Here is a 26,358-nt window from a genome sequence, read left to right as displayed (position 1 = left end):
GTTTAGGGTCGCTAGGCTCACCTATAAAAGCAACACAATGTCACTATATGTTTTGTCATACACTGTTGACTTTGAGACTGTCTTTCTCTCTCCTCATCCATGCACAACTGCCCCCACACCCCTTCCTTCTTGTCACCTCCCTCTCCCTATGCAGTTGTAAAAACGCTGAGCCTTCCCTAAACAGAAAACATTAATTACAGTACGTCACAATATTTATATGCTTTGAACCCGACATCATCCAACCAGTCTAATCCAATTCAGTGTTGTGGTCTGCCAGAGCTCATCTCCTAACACAGACAGAAGTTCACCGCAATCATCATCGTCATCCTCAAAGTCGCTTACTCCAATTCAAGGTCACTGTACACCGGAGCTCATCCTGGCAACATCACGTGCAGTCGGAATCATTAAATTGTAATACGGTGTACAATTGAAACAGGTCTTGAATACTCACAGAAAACAAGAGGTTTACGAAGTATCCTCCCTCCGTCCAGTAGATGGCAGTGGTTAACAGAAGAGCCGCCTTCTTTCGGCCGAGTCGCTCGTTGATGACTCGTTTTGTTTTGCGTTGTTGGATTTCCTCCGTCGGACGAGCTCTGGCTGACGAAAGTGGCGCGTGTTTGGACTTTCAGAGAGAGAGAGAGAGAGGGGGCAGCAGAAGAAGAGAAAAAAGAAAAACAGGAGGAGGAGGATGACGAGCGCGGGTGAGTAATGAGAGCATCGGGGCGGGAGACGAGAGTAAAGAACGTGGAGCAGGAAGTGGGCAGGAATGTTGGCGGGTTTGAGGATCGAGAGAGAAAGAAAGGAAAAATAGCGCGTGGACGATACATCTGGAGAGAGCGAGAAAGAGGAGAGGAATGAGTGTTACTGAATGGGAGAATGGGCAGGGGAAAAGAAGAGAGAGCCGCGGAAGTCTGCCGAGGTGCTGCAGGGTTGATGGTGACGGCACGCTGCTCACCTCCACTCTTCCGGTTCCATTCACGCAGACCGCCGTGTGAGCCGCTCGCTTGTCATTTGAATTCCGCTCGTGTTTCTTGTACGTAGAAATTCGCGAATATCCGAGATTCCGCGTTGGAAATTTCACAAGCCTCTTTTCCCGAACATCGTTTTCAGTATAAGGGCTGGTGTACCCGCCGGAAATCCCATGTATGCATACGGAGGGTCGTGGACAGGGCCGGGTTGAGACTCTGTGGTGCCCCCCCTGAGCATTCTGTTGTGTAGACCAGGGGTAGGCAACGTCGGTCCTGGAGTGCCACAGTATGTGCAGGTTTTTGTTCCAACCCAGTTCCTTAACGAGAACTCAATTATTGCTGATGAAGCACATATTGCTTAAGTGACATTTTAATGCTTCATTTTAGTGGTCTCGCTTGTTAAGTCTCCCCGCCCTTAATTGCTTATTTCAATCTTAAACTGCTGCATTCAGTGTTTTAATTGCTCCTTATTAACAATAAGATGTAAAAGACAAAGCAGCCAGCAGTTCTCCAGCTAGCTTTTTTCCAATTACATCTGTGTGTATTCATCATGCACGGTTTGATTTAATAAAACACTTAATAGAAAAATGTGACAGACTGAAAATGATCTGTTTTAGGCTTCAAATCATTTGGATGATATCCTTGGAAAGGAAAAAAATCTACGATATAAAAGCCTTACATTGCACAGACTAACAAGCCATAAAATTAAATAAGGTCTGAGATTGGCAATGATTGGTTTCTAATTAAGCAATTGGGTTGAATGAAAACCTGTAGCCACTGCGGCTCACCAGGACCGACATTGCCTACCCCTGTTTTACATCTTATTGCTAATAAGGAGCAATTAAAACACTGAATGCAGCAGTTTAAGACTGAAATAAGCAATTAAGGTTGGAGAACCTTAACAAGCGAGACCACTAAAATGAAGCATTAAAATGTCACTTAAGCAATATGTGCTTCATCAGCAATAATTGAGTTCTCGTTAAGGAACTGGGTTGGAACAAAAACCTGCACATACTGTGGCACTCCAGGACCGACGTTGCCTACCCCTGGTGTAGTCAATCGGTTCGAGCAGCACGTAGCACGCCTTTTAAAATGGTTAGATTAAAAAAACGACGGTGACATTATCCCGTCCCGTTATCCCACTGTTTCATTAACTCACGGGTGTTGAACTCCGGTCCTGGTGGGCCGCAGTGGTTGCAGGTTTTCATTTTAACCATCTTCTTCATTAGTGATCACTTTTTGCTGCTAGTTCACTTATTTTACCTTAGTTCTAATTAACTTGACTCTCTCTCTCCCCCCCGGCGGTTGTCTCTTTTGCCTTAATTAGCAGGTGAGACACAAAACGAGCCGCCACTTGACCTGACCAGCTCACCTATGCCCGTCACACAATATCTGAAAATAAAGAAAGGTGAAGGTCTCGGTAAAGTTGATCTCAGCTCACCAAAACATTAGAAAAAAACAGAAAAATCAACAGTCTTGAAAATGTCTGCACAAGCTGTAGAATTAAATAACGGCTTTAATTAACAGCAAGAATCGGCTTCTCATTAAGAGATTGGTTGGAGTTTGAAGCCCCAGTTTAGCTATTCATCTGTCGGCTCGCTTCACATCTCTTTTCTGTTTGGCTGCCATTTAATAAAGAAAAGAATCAATTCAGAGGACCGAATCCTTAAACAATTGGCTATTAAAATGTAGGAAAAAGGAGTTAATTAGCAGTGAAAACTGGTAATTAAGGAAAAAGAAGAAATAATTAAGGGGCCTGAGTCTTAAGATGTGCATCAATTAAAATTAAGGCAAAGAGTTAATTAGCGGCAAAATCAGGTCAATAATTAAGAAAAGGGTTAGAATGAAAACCGGTGGACCGGAGTTGGACACCCGTGCCTTAACTTCCATGCATTCTGCAATCTACTGAACCCAGCAGGAATAGCACCGAACACAAACACACATGGAGACGCATCAAATGCTATTTAACTAACGACCAAAAACAATCTCATCCGGCAATAATAAAGACAAACAATCTCTTAGGGGACAGACACCCGGCTCATGTATCAATGCCCATAAGTTCCGAAGGAGTGTTACAGTTTGGGTTATTTATCATGACTGATCGATATTTATGCTTTGCTATGTTGCCGTTCTTTTCGATTCCACAGCAAAAAACTGAAATCCTCGACACCAGCTTTTTAATTTAAGGACCTCCATCATTCAAGTGGACCATTCTGTTTGCTGCATCTATATATTTAAAAGTCTATGTATGTACATGTTCCAGCATCACTTCTGAACAGCTGGAACGATTTTCATGAAACTTGGTACACATTTCTCATTGGTCGACTAAAAATACTGCGGGGTGAAATCAGCCCTAACCCACCCCCTTCTGAGTAGTGTGTGGGTAATCTTACAGTCATGTATGCACGTTATCATCCAGTTGACACAGAGAACGGCCACCAGAGGGCGAAGTGGAGGTGACTGCCAGTACTCTTTGTTTGAGCGACGCCGCACGCTCCTGTTGCTTTTGAAATTAAATCAAGTTGGCTTCCCAACTATTTTTGGGACTCAATCTGTCTTTGTGACTCAAACAGGTATACATATATACTGTATATAGCAGTCTAACAATCTTGCGGTCTTGTATGAATGTTATCATCCAGTTGACACTCGGAACGGCCACCAGTGTTGTCCCATGAAAAGATATAATAAATTATTTACAAAAATGTGAGGGGTGTACTCACTTTTGTGAGATACTGTATAAAAAAATATGTATATATAGATATATACAGTATATATCTATATGTATATTGTAAAGAAATAACAGACACAGCGTTAAGGTTTGGGGTTTTTAGGCCCCGTATGCTGTAAAGCAATAAGGTTTTGTCAGTGTTTTCAGACTCGGTACAGCAGACAATGGAAAAATGGCGGAGCGGACGATTTATAAGGGTGGACAGGAAGTGATGAAATGATGGGGAAGCCGTGGTGATCGATGGGTTAATGACGTCATCAGGGGGGTGGGTGGGGGGGACCAGAGAGAGATAAGAAAGGAACCTGGAAGTGGGTGGAATCAGCAGTCTTCCGGGAATATGGCAGTGGTGCTTTGTTTTTTTCTGGAGAAACATAAAAAGAGAGGTCATTGTCCCCTGGCACGACTTGTGGCGCTCATCGGGTCCTTAAACTGCTCCCCATGCGCTTGTGCATGACTATATATATGTATATATGTATATATATATATATATATGTATATATATGTATATCTATTTATATATATCTCTATAGATAGACAGCTATTGAGAAAGACCCCACTGGACTGCCCACGATACCCAGTGTGACTGTTGATGTGACCAGTGAGCCTTTCACAGTCCACGTGACGCAGGCTGTTGCTGCTGACACCTCACTTTCCTCGTTGCTGGCCTTTCCCTTTCTGTGCTTTATTCGTGTTCTTTCCAGCACTTGTCATAATGGACATGTTCACATTGCACTCTGAACTAGCTGATGGACATATCCACACACGCTCTCCTCGATCACATATGAATTGTGAATTTCCCATTGGGATTAATAAAGTATCTATCTATCTATCTATCTATCTATCTATCTATCTATCTATCTATCTATCTATCTATCTATCTATCTATCTGAAGGAGAATTATGAAGAAGCTGACACAACAGGGAGCGCAGTCAATTTTTTTTTTTTTTTTAATTTTACTCAACTTCCAGCACGACTTTGCATGGCAAACAAACAGCTTACCCAGAAGTCAGCGCCTGCTTTGTACTGAACTGCACACAAAATAAGATGGGAGATTGCAGCCTGCTGTGAAAATACTTTAAAGTTGTTCAAGCAGACAGACATACAGAGCATCCGGAAAGTATTCACAGCGCATCACTTTTTCCACACTTTGTTATGTTACAGCCTTATTCCAAAATGGATTAAATTCATTTTTTTCCTCAGAATTCTACACACAACACCCCATAATGACAACATGAAAAAAGTTTACTTGAGGTTTTTGCAAATTTATTAAAAATAAAAAACCTGAGAAATCCCATGTCCATAAGTATTCACAGTCTTTGCTCAATACTTTGTCGATGCCCCTTTGGCAGCAATTCCAGCCTCAAGTCTTGTTGAATATGATGCCACAAGCCTGGCACACCTATCCTTGGCCAGTTTGGCCCATTCCTCTTTGCAGCACCTCTCAAGCTCCATCAGGTTGGATGGGAAGCGTCGGTGCACAGCCATTTTAAGATCTCTCTAGAGATGTTCAATCGGATTCAAGTCTGGGCTCTGGCTGGGCCACTCAAGGACATTCACAGAGTTGTCCTGAAGCCACTCCTTTGATATCTTGGCTGTGTGCTTAGGGTCGTTGTCCTGCTGAAAGATGAACCGTCGCCCCAGTCTGAGGTCAAGAGCGCTCTGGAGCAGGTTTTCATCCAGGATGTCTCTGTACATTGCTGCAGTCATCTTTCCCTTTATCCTGACTAGTCTCCCAGTCCCTGCCGCTGAAAAACATCCCCACAGCATGATGCTGCCACCACCATGCTTCACTGTAGGGATGGTATTGGCCTGGTGATGAGCGGTGCCTGGTTTCCTCCAAACGTGACGCCTGGCATTCACACCAAAGAGTTCAATCTTTGTCTCATCAGACCAGAGAATTTTCTTTCTCATGGTCTGAGAGTCCTTCAGGTGCCTTTTGGTAAACTCCAGGCGGGCTGCCATGTGCCTTTTACTAAGGAGTGGCTTCCGTCTGGCCACTCTACCATACAGGCCTGATTGGTGGATTGCTGCAGAGATGGTTGTCCTTCTGGAAGGTTCTCCTCTCTCCACAGAGGACCTCTGGAGCTCTAACAGAGTGACCATCAGGTTCTTGGTCACCCCTCTGACTAAGGCCCTTCTCCCCCGATCACTCAGTTTAGATGGCCGGCCAGCTCTAGGAAGAGTCCTGGTGGTTTTGAACTTCTTCCACTTACGGATGATGGAGGCCACTGTGCTCATTGGGACCTTCAAATCAGCAGACATTTTTCTGTAACCTTCTCCAGATTTGTGCCTCGAGACAATCCTGTCTCGGAGGTCTACAGACAATTCCTTTGACTTCATGCTTGGTTTGTGCTCTGACATGAACTGTCAACTTTGGGACCTTATATAGACAGGTGTGTGCCTTTCTAAATCATGTCCAGTCAACTGAATTTACCACAGGTGGACTCCAATGAAGCTGCAGAAACATCTCTAGGATGATCAGGGGAAACAGGAGGCACCTGAGCTCAATTTCGAGCTTCATGGCAAAGGCTGTGAATACTTATGTAGATGGGATTTCTTAATTTTTTCATTTTTAATAAATTTGCAAAAACCTCAAGTAAACGTTTTTCACGTTGTCATTATGGGGTGTTGTGTGTAGAATTCTGAGGAAAAAAATGAATTTAATCCATTTTGGAATAAGGCTGTAACATAACAAAATGTGGATAAAGTGACGCGCTGGGAATACTTTCCGGATGCACTGTATGCTAAGAAAGTGCAGAGGCAGTGAGAAGTCGTCCGCTCGGCAAAGCAAAAGGGAATCCTGTGCACTCACTTCTAATATTTGAGCCGCTCGGATTGCAAAAATGGGTGCAGACGGGTGATGTGGACAGTGTTGGACTCGGTCCATCATGCTGCCTGCCATTTTCCGACTTAATCTGTAAAATATATTACGTGATGCTGTCCTTTTATAAACTCTTTCCTCAATTTAAAAAAAACGCATCATTTTGATTTAATGCCATATGTTGAATAAATACCCAGGTGGTTTCATGCTGAATCAAAGTAAGCCGCTCTTGGCACAACATCCCTCGGGTTGTTCTCGCTCAGAGACGCAGTGCAAGATTGGAGAATGTACACAAAATATAACAAAAGGAAAACAATGTCAAGTATTAAGGCGATATTTTATGTGCCCCACTTATTGTTGTTTTTCTTTCCACTAACACACTGAAGCAGGTTTTCTACCCCGCAGCTGCACATCCCTGTTTGTTATTCACTTTTGAATGAAAGCATTCGCTAAATTCCAAGTGAAAATATAACTAAACACTATTATTATTAGTAGTATTAGTACTGTTAATAATAATAATGATGATGATGATAATATTTATGTAGCGTTTTTCTCACTACTCAAAGTGCTTTACATAGATTGGGGGGGGGGGGGCACTTCAGCCCCCAGTGATGTGAAGCACCCAACTGGACGAGGTGATGGCAGCCATTATTATGCCAGCACGCTGACCACACATCACCTGTTAGGTGGTGAAGGGGTGAGGAAGAGTGGTGAAGGGGTGAGGAAGAGAGTTCATTTACAGACAGGGGGTGTTATTTTTTTTTGGGGGGGGGGGGCAGAATGTAGTGTACAAGTCTGGGATGGTCAATTCAGCTCTTTGGATGGAGCAATAAGGATGCGTTATCAAGATGCCTTTAGTGAGAGCCAAAAGCATTTAGATGCCACCTTGGCAGTTCAAGTGTTAAAATGGTGGTCTTCGTTTCGGTCAAGTCTCCAGCTTTTGGATATTTGCAGTGTTATATTTGGGCCACCCCAGATTAGACCTGTGCTGCCAGGTGAACAAAACCCAAATTTGTCCACTTCTGCTCTTGGCTTTGTCTCAGTCACTTGGTCTCCGTCTCAAGTTGGTTTTCACTCCAAATAAATGGAGACGTTCTTTGGCTGACATGGAGGGTTCACGACACTTCAGATCTCTCGTAATAAAATTGGTCGGTAGTGTCGTGTTTGTTTAAAAACTGAACGTTCATTCTGCCGGGTGCTAAATTTAATTTCTGTGATTTTTTTAAAGTAATTGTACCGCTTTTCTTTTGACAGATTGAAAACAAGCCCCCCTTTCCCATTTGCCACGGCCATGCAGTGAAAGTCGTCTAATGGTCTTCGGGACGAGGCGGTCCATGTGAGAAGAAAATCTTAGAAGAGAAGGGCAGACACTTTGGTGGGGGGGAGGCGAAGAGTTTTACACGAAGCAATGGCCTCAGTCAGAGAGGATGGCACGGATGAACGGCCGGCACGGATTAAACAAGAGGACTGTGAATGGGGGGCCCCAGAGGATTTGACTTTGAAGGAGGAGGACTGCGAACACAGCATCTCCTGCTTTAAAGAGGAGGAGATTGTCGAAGTTAAAGTCGAGGATACAGAAGAGTCGTCGGCGAGTCCTGAACTTGAAACACCCGAAACTGGGCACGTGGTCAAGCAGGATCTTTCTGGAGCATCTCACCCCAGTTTCCAGCATGGGCTCACTGATTCAGGACACTGGACTGCCCAGCAGAGTTCTGTGGAGCTGAAAGCCGAGTCTTCTGAGTCTGAAGAGAAAGTCACCGAAGGAAATGGGAGAAGTGGAGAAGAGCAGCAGTCAACTGGGAGTGCTGGGATAAGTAAGTAATGTCTTTCAAGGTGTGAGATATGCCCGGACACCACCACCACGTTTATTCAATACCCACAGTCCCGCACAGCACACTGTGCTCCCAGCACCAACCACCCCTAATACGGGCCTTGCTCTCACTGTCCGTGGGCCGCCTTTTCCTCCCTCCACAGGAGCTTTGTCCTGCTCCCCGACTGTATGAAGCCGGACCCCTTTTTATGTTCACCTGGAGGTGCTCGATGACGCTCTTCTGGCAGCACTTCCTGGTGTGGTGCTAGTGTTGCTCTTGCACCCGGAAGCACTCCAGGTGTCCCCTGGAAGGCTCTTCTTCCATCTTCCTAGGTGTGGCGGAAGTGAGGAGGAGTCTCCTTGCTCCTCTCCCGTGGTCCTCTCCAGATCCAGGGCGGTTGCCCCCTCCTGACCCGGAGGACGTTAAACGCCACCTCCCGGTCCTTCCAGGCGTCCCGGCTGGGTCTGTCCCCCAGCCTCCTGTGACAAAGGTGAAAGTCAAACTTAGCACAAGTTCTAATGGTGGTTGTGTTGCAGTGGAAATAAATGTGGGGTACGCATTTGATTTAATTTACAGTACATTACAATTTGTTTGTATAGCCCCAAAATCACACAAGGAGTGCCACAGTGGGCTTTTAACAGCCCCTGCATTTTGACAGCCCCCCCAAACCAGCCTTGACTCTCTAAGAAGACAAGAAAAACTCTCAAAAATAAAACAGAAGTAACCTTGGGAAAGGCAATTCAAAGAGAGACCCCTTTCCGGGTAGGTGGGGGTGTCAAAAAAAAAAAAAAAAAAAGGGTCAATACAATACACAGAACAGAAGTAATCCTCAATACAATATAGAAATAGAAATATTACAAGTACAGAGCAGAACTCAACAGTCGATGACACCACAGGATATGAAGTTAAGTAAAGATCACCGGTGCACAAAGACGACGAAGAATAACTGACCTGAATTCAAAAAGGTTTTAGTGATCCCCCCTACCCCGCAAAAAAAAATGACCCTCACCAGATAAAGTTGTGAGTTTTAGCAATGAAATGTCGTATTCTATTTAATGGGAAGCAAGAGTCCTATTGTGTTGAGAGGAGCGCCAGGTAAGGCCTGAACGTGCACAAGAAAACGAAAATCCACGAGAGTGTTTTCATTCCCAAATCAGCCGACTTCTGTCATTTTCAGTGCTGTGCCGCGATGCCCTTGGATGGCGAGACTCGCTTTTAGGGTCCTACAGTGCATCCGTAAAGTATTCACAGCGCATCACTTTTTCCACATTTTGTTATGTTACAGCCTTATTCCAAAATGGATTAAATTCATTTTTTTTCCTCAGAATTCTACACACAACACCCCATAATGACAACGTGAAAAAAGTTTACTTGAGGTTTTTACAAATTTATTAAAAATAAAAAAATTGAGAAAGCACATGTACATAAGTATTCACAGCCTTTGCCATGAAGGTCCAAATTGAGCTCAGGTGCATCCCGTTTCTCCTGATCATCCTTGAGATGTTTCTGCAGCTTCATTGGAGTCCACCTGTGGTAAATTCAGTTGACTGGACCTGATTTGGAAAGGCACACACCTGTCTATAGAAGGTCCCACAGTTGACAGTTCATGTCAGAGCACAAACCAAGCATGAAGTCAAAGGAATTGTCTGTAGACCTCCGAGACAGGATTGTCTCGAGACACAAATCTGGGGAAGGTTACAGAAAAATTTCTGCTGCTTTGAAGGTCCCAATGAGCACAGTGGCCTCCATCATCCGTAAGTGGAAGAAGTTCAAAACCACCAGGTCTCTTCCTAGAACTGGCCGGCCATCTAAACTGAGCAATCGGGGGAGAAGGGCCTTAGTCAGGGAGGTGACCAAGAACCCGATGGTCACTCTGTCAGAGCTCCAGAGGTCCTCTGTGGAGAGAGGAGAACCTTCCAGAAGGACAACCATCTCTGCAGCAATCCACCAATCAGGCCTGTATGGTAGAGTGGCCAGACGGAAGCCACTCCTTAGTAAAAGGCACATGGCAGCCCGCCTGGAGTTTACCAAAAGGCACCTGAAGGACTCTCGGACCATGAGAAAGAAAATTCTCTGGTCTGATGAGACAAAGATTGAACTCTTTGGTGTGAATGCCAGGCATCACGTTTGGAGGAAACCAGGCACCGCTCATCACCAGGCCAATACCATCCCTACAGTGAAGCATGGTGGTGACAGCATCATGCTGTGGGGATGTTTTTCAGCGGCAGGGACTGGGAGACTAGTCAGGATAAAGAGAAAGATGACTGCAGCAATGTACAGAGACATCCTGGATGAAAACCTGCTCCAGAGCGCTCTTGACCTCAGACTGGGGCAACGGTTCATCTTTCAGCAGGACAACGACCCTAAGCACACAGCCAAGATATCAAAGGAGTGGCTTCAGGACAACTCTGTGAATGTCCTTGAGTGGCCCAGCCAGAGCCCAGACTTGAATCTGATTGAACATCTCTGGAGAGATCTTAAAATGGCTGTGCACCGACGCTTCGCATCCAACCTGATGGAGCTTGAGAGGTGCTGCAAAGAGGAATGGGCGAAACTGGCCAAGGATAGGTGTGCCAAGCTTGTGGCATCATATTGAACAAGACTTGAGGCTGGAATTGCTGCCAAAGGGGCATCGACAAAGTATTGAGCAAAGGCTGTGAATACTTATGGACATGGGATTTCTCAATGTTTTTATTTTTAATAAATTTGCAAAAACCTCAAGTAAACTTTTTTCACGTTGTCATTATGGGGTGTTGTGTGTAGAATTCTGAGGAAAAAAATGAATTCAATCCATTTTGGAATAAGGCTGTAACATAACAAAATGTGGAGAAAGTGATGCGCTGTGAATACTTTCTGGATGCACTGTATATCACAGATTCCTGAACTTGCAGATCCATATCCACAGTCCTTCCCATGCGCTGATCGTGATGTAAAGAGGCACATACAGAATGTGAGGGGAAGGTTCAGAAATTCTGCATGATCTCCAATCCATGGTCACGTTAAGGAGAGCAGAACCTCTCCCAGCAGAGTTGAGCATTTAAAAGGGGCCGACACCAGGCCGGACCACCTCAGGGTACATCCACCCACACCGGGCCAGTTTACAGTGAGAGAAGACCCACAATCTACTGAGGAAAAGCAAACTGGGCACGGTGAGAACATTCAGAGTCCACGCGGACAATGAGTGTGTGCAGGGTTAGACCCCAGGACACGGGCACCGTAGAGCAACTGTGCTAACCAGAGCACCACCCTAATGCCAACCCCTCGTATGTCTATACACTGTTTTCCAGATTATTTATGCAAGTGACTAAAAGTTCGGAGAATGACCCAAGTGTTGGTTTTCACCAAAGAGCACACCTTGTATTCCAATTCATTTCGAGTCCAGTTATCTGTTGAAAATCTGGTAGTGCTTACTGGTGGGTGCCAATCCTGTAAACTGGAGGACCTGCTGGATGCAAATTAACGTCACACCCAGGACAAAGGAATCGCACGTTAAGGGCCCAAAGGAGCAGAGCAGAGTCACTTCTGGTGATTTACAGCCTCAGAGACAGCACTCCATTGGTTTCCATTGGCAAACAAATTCACAAACCTGTCTGAGATCCCGATTCCCTAAAAAGGACGGGAGACACAAAACAAGCAAGAATGTTCATTGAAAAAGTAAAAATCAAACGTTTGTTTAAGTGAAATCTTATTGATACGTCACTTGCATAGTAAACTGGAGCACAGGGTATAACAATGTGGTGTTGGCATTAGGGTGGTGTTGTGGTTAGCACAGTTGCTGTACGGTGCCCATGTCCTGGGGTCTAACCCTCCATCCACTCATTGTCCACATGGACTCTGAATGTTCTCTCCATGCCCAGTTTGCTTTTCTTTTAGTACAGTCGTGGCCCACAGTTCTGAGAATGACCCAAATGTTGGTGTTCACCAAGTATGCTGCTTCAGTGTTTTGAGATCTTTGTGTCAGATGTTTCTCTGGTACACTGAAGTAGAATGGGGAGCAGTTCAGAGGTTTCAAAGGCTTTTATTGACAATTCCATGAAGTTTATGCATAGAGTCAATATTTGCAGTGTTGGGCCTTCTTTCATTTTCCAGACCTCTGCAATTCACCCTGGCAAGCTGGCAATCAAATTCTGGGCCCAATCCTGACTGATGGCAGCTGCCAATTCTTGATCATCAATGCTTGGAGTTTGACAGAATTGGTAGGTTTTTGTTTGAGGATTGACCACAAGTTCTCAATGGGGAGTTTCCTGGCCATGGACCCCAAATTTCCAATGTTTTGCTCCCTGAGCCACTTAGTTGTCACTTTTGCCTTATGGCCTGGTGCTCCATCATGCTGGATTGTTCATTGTTGGTCACAGTGGCTGCAGGTTTTCTATTTATTGTTTCTTTATCAGTATGCTGCTCATATAGTGCCTTTTCTATCTCTATCTACAGTGGTGTGAAAAACTATTTGCCCCCTTCCTGATTTCTTATTCTTTTGCATGTTTGTCACACAACATGTTTCTGATCATCAAACACATTTAACCATTAGTCAAATATAACACAAGTAAACACAAAATGCAGTTTTTAAATGATGGTTTTTATTATTTAGGGAGAAAAAAAATCCAAACCTACATGGCCCTGTGTGAAAAAGTAATTGCCCCCTTGTTAAAAAATAACCTAACTGTGGTGTATCACACCTGAGTTCAATTTCCGTAGCCACCCCCAGGCCTGATTACTGCCACACCTGTTTCAATCAAGAAATCACTTAAATAGGAGCTGCCTGACACAGAGAAGTAGACCAAAAGCACCTCAAACGCTAGACATCATGCCAAGATCCAAAGAAATTCAGGAACAAATGAGAACAGAAGTAATTGAGATCTATCAGTCTGGTAAAGGTTATAAAGCCATTTCTAAAGCTTTGGGACTCCAGCGAACCACAGTGAGAGCCATTATCCACAAATGGCAAAAACTTGGAACAGTGGTGAACCTTCCCAGGAGTGGCCGGCCGACCAAAATTACCCCAAGAGCGCAGAGACGACTCATCCGAGAGGTCACAAAAGACCCCAGGACAACGTCTAAAGAACTGCAGGCCTCACTTGCCTCAATTAAGGTCAGTGTTCACGACTCCACCATAAGAAAGAGACTGGGCAAAAACGGCCTGCATGGCAGATTTCCAAGACGCAAACCACTGTTAAGCAAAAAGAACATTAGGGCTCGTCTCAATTTTGCTAAGAAACATCTCAATGATTGCCAAGACTTTTGGGAAAATACCTTGTGGACTGATGAGACAAAAGTTGAACTTTTTGGAAGGCAAATGTCCCGTTACATCTGGCGTAAAAGGAACACAGCATTTCAGAAAAAGAACATCATACCAACAGTAAAATATGGTGGTGGTAGTGTGATGGTCTGGGGTTGTTTTGCTGCTTCAGGACCTGGAAGGCTTGCTGTGATAGATGGAACCATGAATTCTACTGTCTACCAAAAAATCCTGAAGGAGAATGTCCGGCCATCTGTTCGTCAACTCAAGCTGAAGCGATCTTGGGTGCTGCAACAGGACAATGACCCAAAACACACCAGCAAATCCACCTCTGAATGGCTGAAGAAAAACAAAATGAAGACTTTGGAGTGGCCAAGTCAAAGTCCTGACCTGAATCCAATTGAGATGCTATGGCATGACCTTAAAAAGGCGGTTCATGCTAGAAAACCCTCAAATAAAGCTGAATTACAACAATTTTGCAAAGATGAGTGGGCCAAAATTCCTTCAGAGCGCTGTAAAAGACTCATTGCAAGTTATCGCAAACGCTTGATTGCAGTTATTGCTGCTAAGGGTGGCCCAACCAGTTATTAGGTTCAGGGGGCAATTACTTTTTCACACAGGGCCATGTAGGTTTGGATTTTTTTTTCTCCCTAAATAATAAAAACCACCATTTACAAACTGCATTTTGTGTTTACTTGTGTTATATTTGACTAATGGTTAAATGTGTTTGATGATCAGAAACATTTTGTGTGACAAACATGCAAAAGAATAAGAAATCAGGAAGGGGGCAAATAGTTTTTCACACCACTGTATGTATGTCATATAGTGCCTTTTCTATCTCTATCTCATATAGTGCCTCTATCTATCTATCTATCTATCTATCTATCTATCTATCTATCTATCTATCTATCTATCTATCTATCTATCTATCTATCTATCTATCTATCTATCTATCTATCTATCTATCTATCTATCTATCTATCTATCTATCTATCTATCACACCTTTCACATCTATCTATCGATATATAGAACTTTATTTGTCCCCAGACAGACTTTCATCCTATTATTAAGGGCTCTGGGTTTGCTGTCTTTAAGTAACAGATGTTTTTTATGACAGATTGCCTGTTGCTCAATGACTTTTATTTAGTAAATTCCATTGATATTTGAAATGAGAACACATGTTGTGTTTTTAGACTAAACTACGATCATTGACCCCACACAGCCGACAGTCTAAGTTGGACTGTCCCAGAGGTCTCCTCCACACTCTTAAAATGAAAGGTTCCACAGTGGTCCTCCAGAACAGTGACATAGGGGAACCATTTTTGGTCCCCAAAGGACCCATCTACATGAAGGATCCAGAAAGTCCCTTTACTTATTTAGATCTGTAACAGGCTCCATAAGGTACATCACTACAAACAGCTGGTATCTTTTTGCTGCTAATTAACTATTTCTCTTTATTTTAATTGACTTTTCCCATAAATTTGATGTGAAGTGAGCAAACAGATGAGCAACTAATTTGGGGCCTCAAACTCCAACCAACTTCACTTCACTCGGTTTCTCCGTTTGAAGCCAATTTCTTGTTGCTGTTAATTAAACCCGTTATTTATGTCCATGGTGCTCATTCTGCCATGGCAAACATTTCCAAAACTGTTGATTTTCTTTTTTAGCAGCGCTGGCTGTCCAAATGTTTTGTGGACCTGAGCAGATCAACACTACTGAGGAGGCCTTCACCATCCTTGATTTTCAGCTATTGTGTGATGGATGCAGGTTGTTGTTAATGCGTTGGTTCATTTTGTGTCTTAATATTGTTGGGTTGCTAATTAAGGGATAAAAGAAATGTCTTAAGATGTGCATCAATTAAAATTAAGGCAAAGAGTTTATTAGCAGCAAAATCGGGTCACTGATTAAGAAAAGGGTTAGAATGAAAACCTGCAGCCACTGCGGCCCTCCAGGACTGGAGTTGGAGACCCCCTGTGTGTTTGCCGCCCAGTAATTAAACTGACAGGCAGGTAGTGCTGTGCCACCTTCTGATTTAGGGCCTTGTAGGGTCGCCCGTTGGATGGGTGTATGTTTAGAATTCCAAATAAATGAGGTTACAATTGAATCTAATTTCTTAAAAAATGACGTGTTAATGTATATGGGGATGGTTTGAAACAGAAAAAGAAGCTTGGGATGGAGAATCACCATAACAGTGTTGGTTCTACCTGAGGGTGGTCCAGCCGTTCACATCTTGTTTCATTTTTTCCGTGCAGACAGCAAAATTCTGTTGAAAAAGAGCTTTATATTCGCTTGGGACGTTTACCCCCTAGATATTAACCCTTTTGGCCCTGACATCCCATTACTGGTACAATTAGCAGCAAAATCAGGTCACTAATTAAGAAAAGGGTTAGAATGAAATCTTGCAGCCACTGTGGCCCTCCAGGACCAGAGTTGGGGACCCCCTGTTCTATACTGTCTGAATTTGGAAAAAATCAAATTGTCACTTAGAGGATCTGTGCAAAACTCTAGATCCTGCCAGGTTTTAACAAATCAATGACATTTTAGAATTAGCTTCTATATCTGGGGGGATAAGGACCCTCTTCCTTCCTTCCTTCCTTCCTTCCTTCCTTCCTTCCTTGTTGCTTCAAAGGTTTGCTTTGTCGGCGGGCTCTCCTTTCTTTTGTGGTGGGGGTTGAATTTTGGTTTTTGTCAAGTTTGACTTTTGATTGTATGGATTGTTATTTGCTTTTTTAAAGGAGACCACCTGCTTGTGCACTTCACTCTGCTGCTCGTCCTCTTATTACAAGCCATGGCAGAACATAAAAGCTGCAAGAGTTTAGATTAGAACAATAGACAGAATAAAGCTTGGTGCTTGGGTGATTGTTGAGGTTGCCATAACTGTGAGAAGACGAGCGAGTGGGAAGTGTATTACCTGAAGAAAGGCCGTTCCAAGGCTCTGTGATCAAATAATTACCTCTAATTTCATTCATAAACACAGAAGGCTTGCCTTCTTAAATTGAAACATTTGCCACATCAAAGTGGACCTATTTTGTAAGTTGTAAGGTGTTTTCATTCACCTATGGATCTGTGTGCCCTTCATCCCTATGTAAGTATAAAGAATAGACAAGGAATTTTTGAATGTGTAAAAAAAAAAAAAAGCTTCACTTTAGATTTTATGTGGCAAATAAATTTATTTGGTGATTGTGAAGAAGTAACTTTGACTAGAAAAGTAGTAAACATACCCTTTAATGACATAACTAATCTGTCTGTGCTGTTGCAGATTCACTGGACATGGGCAGTTTCTCCACATCTTCATCGGCGGGGACTTCTTTCCAGTGCAGACTGCAACACAAACAAGACAAGGCGAGGGTGAAGAAGTTGAGAAAAGGGTCGCAGAATTTGACAGCAGCCTCTTTGCAGTGTGGTTCTTTTTCTGATGTCAAACTTGGAAGGAGGGAAGCCATCAGCCCTGATCAACAAGCGCATCAGCACATCCGAATTCACAGTGCCGAGAAACCCCACTGTTGTTTAGAATGTGGCAAACAGTTCTCACGAGTAAGCCATCTTCAGAGGCACACAAGAATCCACACTGGAGAGAAACCATATTGCTGTTCTGAATGTGGCAAACAATTTTCGCTAAAGCACAATCTCCAGAGTCATACAAGAATCCACACTGGAGAAAAGCCTTACTGCTGTTCTGAATGTGGCAAGTGTTTCTTAGACAGCACCAGCCTTAACATTCACGTGATACTTCATACCGGAGAGAAACCCCATTGCTGTCTAGAATGTGGTAAACGATTCTTACGAATAAGCAATCTTTACACCCACCAAAGAATCCACACTGGAGAAAGACCATATGGGTGTTCTGAATGTGGCAAACGCTTCTCCCGTAGTAACACTCTTCAGAAGCATATACGAATTCATACTGGAGAGAAACCATACTCTTGTTCTCAGTGTGGCAAAAAATTCTCACAAGTAAGCAATCTTCAGAGCCACCAAAGAATCCACACTGGAGAAAAGCCGTATTGCTGTTCCGAATGTGGTCAGAGATTCTTTGACAGTAGCGCTCTCCAGCAGCACACACGGGTTCACACTGGCGACAACCCGTACTGCTGTTCTGAATGTGGCAAACACTTCTTTAAAAGTAGCGCTCTCAGGCAGCACATACGCATTCATACCGGAGAGAAGCCATATAGCTGCTTGGAGTGTGGCAAACGATTTTCACAACTAAGCAATCTTCGGAGCCACAAAAGAATCCACACTGGAGAAAAACCGTATAGCTGTTCTGCCTGTGGCAAACAATTCTCTGACAGTAGCAATTTCAAACAGCACACTCGAGTGCATACTGGAGAAAAGCCATATTGCTGCTCTGTGTGTGGCAAAAGCTTTTCCCATAATAGCACTTTTCGCAAACATACAAAAATACACACAGCAGGGAAAACGTAATTGCTGGATTTGATAAAGGATTCTCATTTTTATATGGGCTTCATAGATTCTAAGGAGAATTGAAGCCTTGAGGCGTACAGTAGAGAGGGGATGATGGAGAATGAGTCAAAGTCACCTGCCTAGTTGCTCAAGTCATGGGGGGCTCCCTTCATGTGGTGGGCTTTGTTCAATAATTTCTAAACTAAACCTCATCAATGCAAAACTGCTTTCTTAGTTTGAAATTACAGTTATCTCAGAATAAAAGGAGCACACCCTTTGCATCAGCGCTGTGGTAGGTGATGGTGCCAGCAATCTTCAGATCAAGACCTCCAAAGCGATGTCAGTCCAGATGGGCAGTGGCGCCAATCCCACCGTGATGGAACAGACAACACCACATCAGCTTACCTCGTGCAAGAAATTAAGGGTCGGTTTATACTTCACGCGCACAATCACAGCTGCCATGCGTTCTCAGCGGTCATTTGACGGGTGCTCAGAAATGAACGCGACGAGTTGCAGTACCGGGAAAAGGTCAGGAGGGGGCACAGTGCGATAAAAGTCGGAACGTGACGTCAGAGTCTCTCTTTACTATCGACACGTGACAGAAAGTCAATGTGCGGTGCTGCGATGTTTGACGTAGTGAAGCAAAATGCTGCCATACAAATGCATTCGTGGTGCTTTTATATTCAAGCGTCGCATATTCCCCAACGTAATGACACATTTTAAAAGTCTCACATGTACCGTCTTCTGTGCCGTCTTTGTTTTTTCATCAGAATGTAGGGCAGCATATTTGAGCCACAGAGAAAAAAATTAGAGACGCCATGGAAAGGCCTAATTTGTGATTTCAGTGGAAATTGCAGCTTTAATCTCGAAATGTCCACTTTAACCTCGTAGTTTATGATTAAAGCAGACCGTCGTAAACGTCATCTTAAAACTGGCCCAGTTGTTAATCGCTGTGTGCTTCTGGGACTTCCTCCTGACCTAACAGCAGCAGTAGGAAGCGATTGCCACACAGAACACGTTACATTTGTGATATTCCAGCTCTGTGCATATTTAGAATCCTTAGATTTATACTTGGTATCACTTTCATGATGAAATGCGTTTAAGTATGTGACATTTTACAGATCAATCGTTCACTTCATTTAAATAATGAATATTGTTAATAATCACACATGGTGGCTTTACTGTCTCGCAGTAGGGAGTCGCATCCCTGCTGTTCCCTACCTGGAGTTTGCATGTTTTCCTGCTGGGTTTCCTTACAAAGATATGAAGGTTTGGGGATTTGGTGACACTAAAATGATGCAAGCGGTGTGCGTGTGTGTGTGTGTGTGTGTGTGTGTGTGTGTGTGTGTGTGTGTGTGTGTGTGCTTGTATTCGCCTTACGATGAGCTGATGCCCCGTCCAGGGATTGCTTGCTGGAATAGGTGGGTCCCCAGTTTGATGGATGACATCTTTTCCTTTTCAGAGATATTGTGGTAAGGTGTCCTTGGAATTTAATGGCAGGTCCAGACAATTCACAACACAGCAAAGCCGAACCAGTTCTCACAGTCATAATATCTCACACTGCCACCTGGTGGATTCTTCCAGATTTACGTAAAGTACGCGTGCAAGTGTAAACAGTGCAACACTTGCATAGCAGGAGCATGCGTCACATTGCTTAAAGTCTAAACCTGGCCCAGTAGTGTTCACTGGCGTCCTGTGAAGTCTAAACCTGGCCCAGTATCGTCCACTGGCATACCATAAAGTCTAAACCCGGCCCAGTAGCATCCACTGGCGTCCCGTGAAGTCTAAACCCAGCCCAGTAGCGTCCACTGGCGTCCTGTGAAGTCTAAACCCAGCCCAGTAGCGTCCACTGGCGTCCTGTGAAGTCTAAACCCAGCCCAGTAGCGTCCACTGGCGTCCCATGAAGTATAAACTCGGCCGAGTAGAGTCCACAGGTGTCCTGTGAAGTCTAAACCCAGCCCAGTAGTGTCCACTGGCGTACCATTAAGTCTAAACCCAGCCCAGTAGCGTCCACAGGTGTCCTGTGAAGTCTAAACCTGGCCCAGTATCGTCCACTGGCGTACCATAAAGTCTAAACCCGGCCCAGTAGCGTCCACTGGCGTCCTGTGAAGTCTAAACCTGGCCCAGTAGCGTCCACTGGCGTACCATAAAGTCTAAACCTGGCCCAGTAGCGTCCACTGGCGTCCTGTGAAGTCTATGGTACGCCAGTGGACGATACTGGGCTGGGTTTAAAGTCTAAACCCGGCCCAGTAGCGTCCACTGGCGTCCCGTGAAATCTAAACCCGACCTAAGTGTTCACTCCAGTGGTCAACTGAAGTTAGAAGAGATGATGTTCTGCTACTTTTTACCCAGCAGATCCCAAATTCTCCAGCAAGGCTTTGGACACAATCGGAATCTCAGAAGGTTAATGCCGAGTCCCAGACTGGCTTAGATGACGGCTGCAAACCTAACGTTTCTTTAGTTAAAGATGGAAAGCAATAAGTCAGGAGAGATTAGAGTAACAAAGGAGGAATCCAAGAGGTCAATACAAAAAACGAAGTCCAATCCAGCAGGTACGAGAGCAGTAAGGCCTGTGATGAAGAGGAGGACTTTGTGTTGTGAAAGCAGCAGCAGCAGCAACTCTAGCCAGCTGGATTCCAAACAGGGGACATGGAGCCGTTTGAACAGAAATTCAAAAGTAAACCCCCAAAATGTACCTGAAAAGTGGACCTTGAGAGCAACTGTGGGAGTTTCACAAAAGCAGGCAAACTCCAGAACTATCCATCCATTCTCCAACCCGCCATATCCTAACTACAGGGTCACGGGGGTCTGCTGGAGCCAATACTCCAGAAACATCTGCCCCCAAATCGCCAATACCAACCCAATGATTTTTTGATTGGTCTAAATGAGAAAAGGGAAACTCCACAGACTCGCAAATGAGCAACTCAGCCAGGGACGAGGAGAAGTAGAGGGCGACGAATGCAGGGAAATGACGAAGGAGCTCCTGGACCTCATCGGCACAGAAATCGGCACGTGAACCCGAGCCGTAAAACACGACAGGTGCAGGTGAGGGAATGTTGATGTTTGCTTGTCCATGATGGGACGTTCTGAACCGGAGGCAGGGGCTGCTTAACTCTTACAAGTCTGACTGCGTTTACCGGACGTTCAGATGCGGAGGGCATACAAAGATGGCGGACAACGTGGGAGTCAAACGAGTGGGCCGACGTGCTTCTGTTGGTGATGTTCAGATAGTCCTCAGTTGGCCTACAGAGGACCTTCTGATAAATGATGGCTTATAAATAGAGTTGGGGGGGGGGGGGGGGAACTGTGCAGTAAACTGAGCTCAGAACTGGCCCTTCATTGAACGGGTTTGGATTTCTTGCTCATAAAAAAAAGCCCCTGTACACCATAATGGAGATACAGCAGAACCAGAAACGTCCAATGGACTTCACAACAGTGGACAGGACCACCCAGAGAGAGGAAGAATCGGCAAAACTTGAAGAACAAACTAAAGAGCCGGCGCTGAGAGGTAAGAGACAAACTGCTGCTACCGTGAAGGTGCCCACTGGCCCGGGCGTTTGCGTCTTAACGTTTCTCCCCGACTCCTCATCTCGTTTATTCACATTATCGTTTTCCATTTTGATAATACTGTCCTGTTTTGTTCACTTGTGTTGACTTTTAATTTCCGTTTATTTATTGTTCGATTTGTTATCCTGCTGCGTTTTGTGTGGGACTTCTCAAGAGGCGGGGCCACCTGTCCATCACCATTAAGGGACCACCCCCTAGCTGGGGGTTTGTGGTTCATTTCCAATGTGCTCAAGTCTGGAAAGTTGTGTCGTTTTTACAATTTCTCATTTATTCAGCTTGGTGTTTTATTGATTATTATTATTAATTGTTTTGCCTTTAGCAACTCCTTTTTATACTCTTTTGAACCTTTTGTTTTCTTTTCTTTCAATAAATCCTCCTTTGTAAAGATTTCCTGTAGCCTTGCTCTGTAAAAGCCAGGGGTTTTACGGTTATCCTCTCTCTTGTGACGCCTTCTTTCTGCATTTTAGGACATTACTGAGGATAACTTTGAGAGAGCTGTGCCCAGTGTATGCCAAGTGGAAGCTATGCCTTCAAGTGGAAGCTATGCCGCCATAGTGGGCAGGGTGGTGGGATTCTGAAGGCCCACATCACCGGGTGTTTTAGAAAGCCTCACTCCATGTGAGCAGGTCGTGAAATTAAATCGCAACACCCTACCCCCAGGATAGGGCTAACTGCTATTATAGACAGACTGCTGTCACCGTCCTGCTCCACTGACAGACTGAGAAGATCGTTCCTCCCCCAAACTATTCAATTCCACCCGGGGCTAAACGTTAACATTATTCAAAATTATTGTCTGTTTTTACCTGCATTTTTATTACTCTTTAATTTAATATTGTTTTTTTGTATCACTATGCTGCTGCTGGAGTATGGGATTAATAAAGTATCTATCTATCTATCTATCTATCTATCTATCTATCTATCTATCTATCTATCTATCTATCTATCTATCTATCTATCTATCTATCTATCTATCTAGCATATAGTGCCTTCCACATCTATCTATCTATTATATAGTGCCTTACAGTTCTATCTATCTATCATATAGTGCCTTCCATATCTATCTATCTATCTATCTATCTATCTATCTATCTATCTATCTATCTATCTATCTATCTATCTATCTATCTATCTATCTATCTATCTAGCATATAGTGCCTTCCACATTTATCTATTATATAGTGCCTTGCAGTTCTATCTGTCTATCTATCTATCTATCTAGCATATAGTGCCTTCCACATTTATCTATTATATAGTGCCTTGCAGTTCTATCTGTCCATCTATCTATCTATCTAACTGTAAAGATATGGTAAAGAAGCCACTGGAGACGGTTCCTGAACAAACCAGCTATCGTTCCTAAGTGGTATTACCCAATAACCCACTTCTCCCACCATGTAAAAAACTCGCCATGGCAAAAGACACAGAATTTGCAAAACAACAGCGCAGAAAGGAAATACGAGAAAGTCGCATGGAGCCGAAAACCACGACTGCTAAACGAAGGGATTGAAGAATGCTGCCAGCAAGGTCAGACACCTTTTAACACTCCTCTTGTTTTTTTGTTTTGTTTTTTTGCCTCTTGTTATCCAAACGCTTACAGTTCCTCCTGCCATTGACGCTCGGGTGTTTCTGTTTCTTTTGTAACTTCTCTCTGAGCTCCGTTTTTATCCACTATGGTTTCTCTTAAATTTCCTACTGATGACAAATGCGACGACGAACTTGTCCATCATATGTAATCTACTTTTAATATCTACTGCTTTGCATCTTGGGCATCTCCTGTCTTACCAGGTCGACCCAGCTTGTTTCTTTTAGACTTTGCAACATTTGTTGAAAATGTAACTTGCTAAAGTGAAATGTAGCACTTTTTAGTTTTAATATATCAAATCACCAACTGTGGTGACTGTTATTGATTAAGATCATTTACATCTACCCTTATTTTTCTATCTTGAGTTTTTACTAAATGCCAAAATGGGAAAAGGCTTCTCCTACAGCATACAGCGTATAAAACAGAGTCTGCATCTATCGGATCCTCTCCATGTGCTCCTTTACCACGTGGATTTCCCAAGCTCTCCATTCCCCTTCCTTTTTTGATCGCATTAAATGTCGCATATCACCGTTTGTACACGTGTGCTAAGGCTGTGTTAAACACTTCCAATATCAGCCTATGTCCTTTGTATTTATAGTCCAGTCTCAACATCCTTCTAAAGATGTGGCTCCTGTTTGAAGTAGACTCCTATTTAAATAGCCAACTTCCATCCATCCATCCATTTTCCAACCCGCTGAATCCGAACACAGTGTCACGGGGGTCTGGTGGAGCCAATCCCAGCCAACACAGGGCACAAGGCAGGAACCAATCCCGGGCAGGGTGCCAACCCACCGCAGTAAATAGCCAACTTGTCTTTTGTAAATATTGTATTTTGTGCTTGTGTTTCAATACCTTTAGATTTGAAGGAAGACATTTTAGTGTATGGCTGAGTTTAATTTGGCGTATTACCTACAGGCTTGTCATTTTCAAGTGGATTAGCCTCTCCATGCACCTTCACAACACATCAGGGTCTCTCTGGTTCATATGCAGGCCCACCTCCATCTCCTCCAAACTGCTATAAACCTTCACCACTCTGTTTTACACCACACATTAAACCTGATCTCTCTAGTCTTGTCTGGTCTGGCATATTGCAAAGGCAGATTTCAGACCACCTTTATTGGCCTCTAATTCCTTAAATTTGAATTTGTCTCCCACCTCTTCACCAGGAAGGCAACATACCATAAGAGACTCCCTGTCAATGAAGCTTAGCTGTGTGTCTGCCCCCTCTAATAACAAAGCCCTGTACGATCATTGCTTCTCCATTGTAGGAACTGACAAACGGGATGGACACCGGGAAGCTTTGACACAGCCAACTAGGACTCATACATAGTGTCACACACGTGCGAGTAGGAGGCAGCTAAAGGGTCTGAGTAAGTGTAATAAAACATCCGACCAGGGGGTGGCGGAGTGCGCGGACTGTCTTTCTCAGTTCCCTACACACCATTCCTGGGAAATCCTGCAAGGTTCTGGCGCCTCAGAAGATGTCACTCCCGAAGCCGGCCCCTTTTCTGACATCACTTCCCAAGCCAGCCTCTTTGCTGACATCACTCCCGAAGCCGGCCCCTTTTCTGATGTCACTTCCCAAGCCGGCCCCTTTGCTGACATCACTCCCGAAGCCGGCCCCTTTTCTGATGTCACTTCCCAAGCCGGCCCCTTTGCTGACATCACTCCCGAAGCCGGCCCCTTAGATGACGTCACTTTCCAAGCCAGCCCCTTTGATGATGTCACTTCCCAAGCCGGCCCCTTTTCTGATGTCACTTCCCAAGCTGGCCCCTTTTCTGATGTCACTTCCCAAGCCGGCCCCTTTGCTGACATCACTCCTGAAGCCGGCCCCTTTTCTGATGTCACTTCCCAAGCCGGCCCCTTTGCTGACATCACTCCCAAAGCTGGCCCCTTTGCTGACATCACTCCCGAAGCCAGCCCCTTTGATGACGTCACTTCTCAAGCCGGCCCCTTTTCTGATGTCACTTCCCAAGCTGGCCCCTTTTCTGATGTCACTTCCCAAGCCGGCCCCTTTGCTGACATCATTTCCGAAGCCAGCCCCTTTACTGACATCACTTCTGGTTCCGGCCATTTTGATGAGAAGTTCTTCTCCAGACGTTTAAAGCCTCCATCTTGGGCTGCTATAGTCAGTTCTGTTTTGGACTATGATGTGATATGCACATCGTGCTTCTGATTTAAAACCTTTTTGCAGCTGGGAAAAACAATATACGGGTGGCTGCCCCAAACCTTTATGATGTCTTGGACTCTTAATTGTCACAACAGCTATACATGTCTAGTCACCTCATCTTCAGAGGTGGTAGACGCTCTCTCTCTCTTTCATATATATATATATATATATATATACACACAGTAATCCCTCGCTATATCTCACTTCGACTTTCGCAGCTTCACTCTATCGCAGATTTTTCGCTGGTTCGCGGATTTCTGCGGACAATAGGTCTTTTTATTTCTGGCACGTGCTTCCTCAGTTGGTTTACCCAGTTGATTTCATACAAGGGAAGCTATTGGTGGATGGCTGAGAAGCTACCCAATCAGAGCACGCGGTTAAGTTCCTGGGTGTTGATTGGCTCACTGACGGAGAGCAGCAGTCAATTCCGCTTTGCGTTAGCCAGCATCTCATCTCGCTCATTCAGCATCAACGTGTTTCGCTGTGTAAAGACTTAACTTTTGTGCTCTTTGTGTTTATCATTGTGTGTAGTCAAGCGCTTCATTATGACTCCAAAACGATCTGCTACTGCTTCAGGGCTGTGCCCAAGTGCCAATGGAAGATGCTAACGATTGCCGAAAAGGTAAAAGGTTTGGATATGTTGAAGGAAGGGAACAGCTACACCGCTGTGGGACGCCATTACGGCATCAATGAGTCCACAGTTCATTATAATAAGAAGGAGGAAAAGAATAAGATCTACGGCCGCAGTAACCAGGGCGTGAAATGAGTTGTAAGTGGATGTAATAAGGCGGTAGTGTGGATGTTACCAACCGAAATCAGCTGAGAATGTAAACATTACCAGAATGCAAATGGCACATGACTGCAGTGTTCGTATTTTAGAAATATGATACTAATACTAAAGGAAAAATCATAATATATACAGTGTGTTTACACGCATAATTTCAACAAATCTTACCTAATATCTAAGAGAATATAAAGGGTTTATGCTGTATAACTGTGCGGGAAATGTTTATAAGAGTGTGGGAGAGTTTATAAGGGCTTAAAATATATAAAAATAACAATAATAATAATTA

General features: G+C 44.1%; 1 protein-coding gene and 1 long non-coding RNA gene across 3 annotated transcripts in view; one reads left to right on the top strand and one right to left on the bottom strand.

Annotated features, from left to right (window-relative positions):
• The window catches only part of LOC114641655 (zinc finger protein 420-like), a 58,354-nt gene extending 39,353 nt beyond the window's left edge, over positions 1 to 19,001 (top strand). Inside the window, exons 4-5 of the mRNA XM_028790679.2 lie at positions 7,875 to 8,331; positions 16,825 to 19,001. Of these exons, the coding sequence (XP_028646512.1) occupies positions 7,875 to 8,331; positions 16,825 to 17,990 (1,623 nt within the window). The 3' untranslated portion in view covers positions 17,991 to 19,001. The remainder of the gene's footprint in view (positions 1 to 7,874; positions 8,332 to 16,824) is intronic.
• Positions 19,002 to 19,626: 625 nt separating this feature from the next.
• On the bottom strand, positions 19,627 to 20,539 carry LOC127527782 (uncharacterized). Of its 2 annotated transcripts, none has more exons than XR_007934902.1 (3): positions 20,211 to 20,539; positions 19,965 to 20,128; positions 19,627 to 19,677 (listed from the first exon to the last, which is right to left on the bottom strand). It is a non-coding gene; the product is annotated as an uncharacterized LOC127527782 (long non-coding RNA). The 2 variants fall into 2 exon arrangements; XR_007934901.1 differs by having other exon boundaries at positions 20,006 to 20,128; positions 20,211 to 20,535.
• Between the last annotated feature and the right edge of the window lie 5,819 nt (positions 20,540 to 26,358).

Source organism: Erpetoichthys calabaricus, chromosome 5 (assembly GCF_900747795.2).
Source record: "Erpetoichthys calabaricus chromosome 5, fErpCal1.3, whole genome shotgun sequence".
Classification (NCBI taxonomy): domain Eukaryota; kingdom Metazoa; phylum Chordata; class Cladistia; order Polypteriformes; family Polypteridae; genus Erpetoichthys; species Erpetoichthys calabaricus.
The sequence above is the reverse complement of the archived record's forward strand: the minus strand, read 5'-3'. Positions and strand labels throughout refer to the sequence as shown.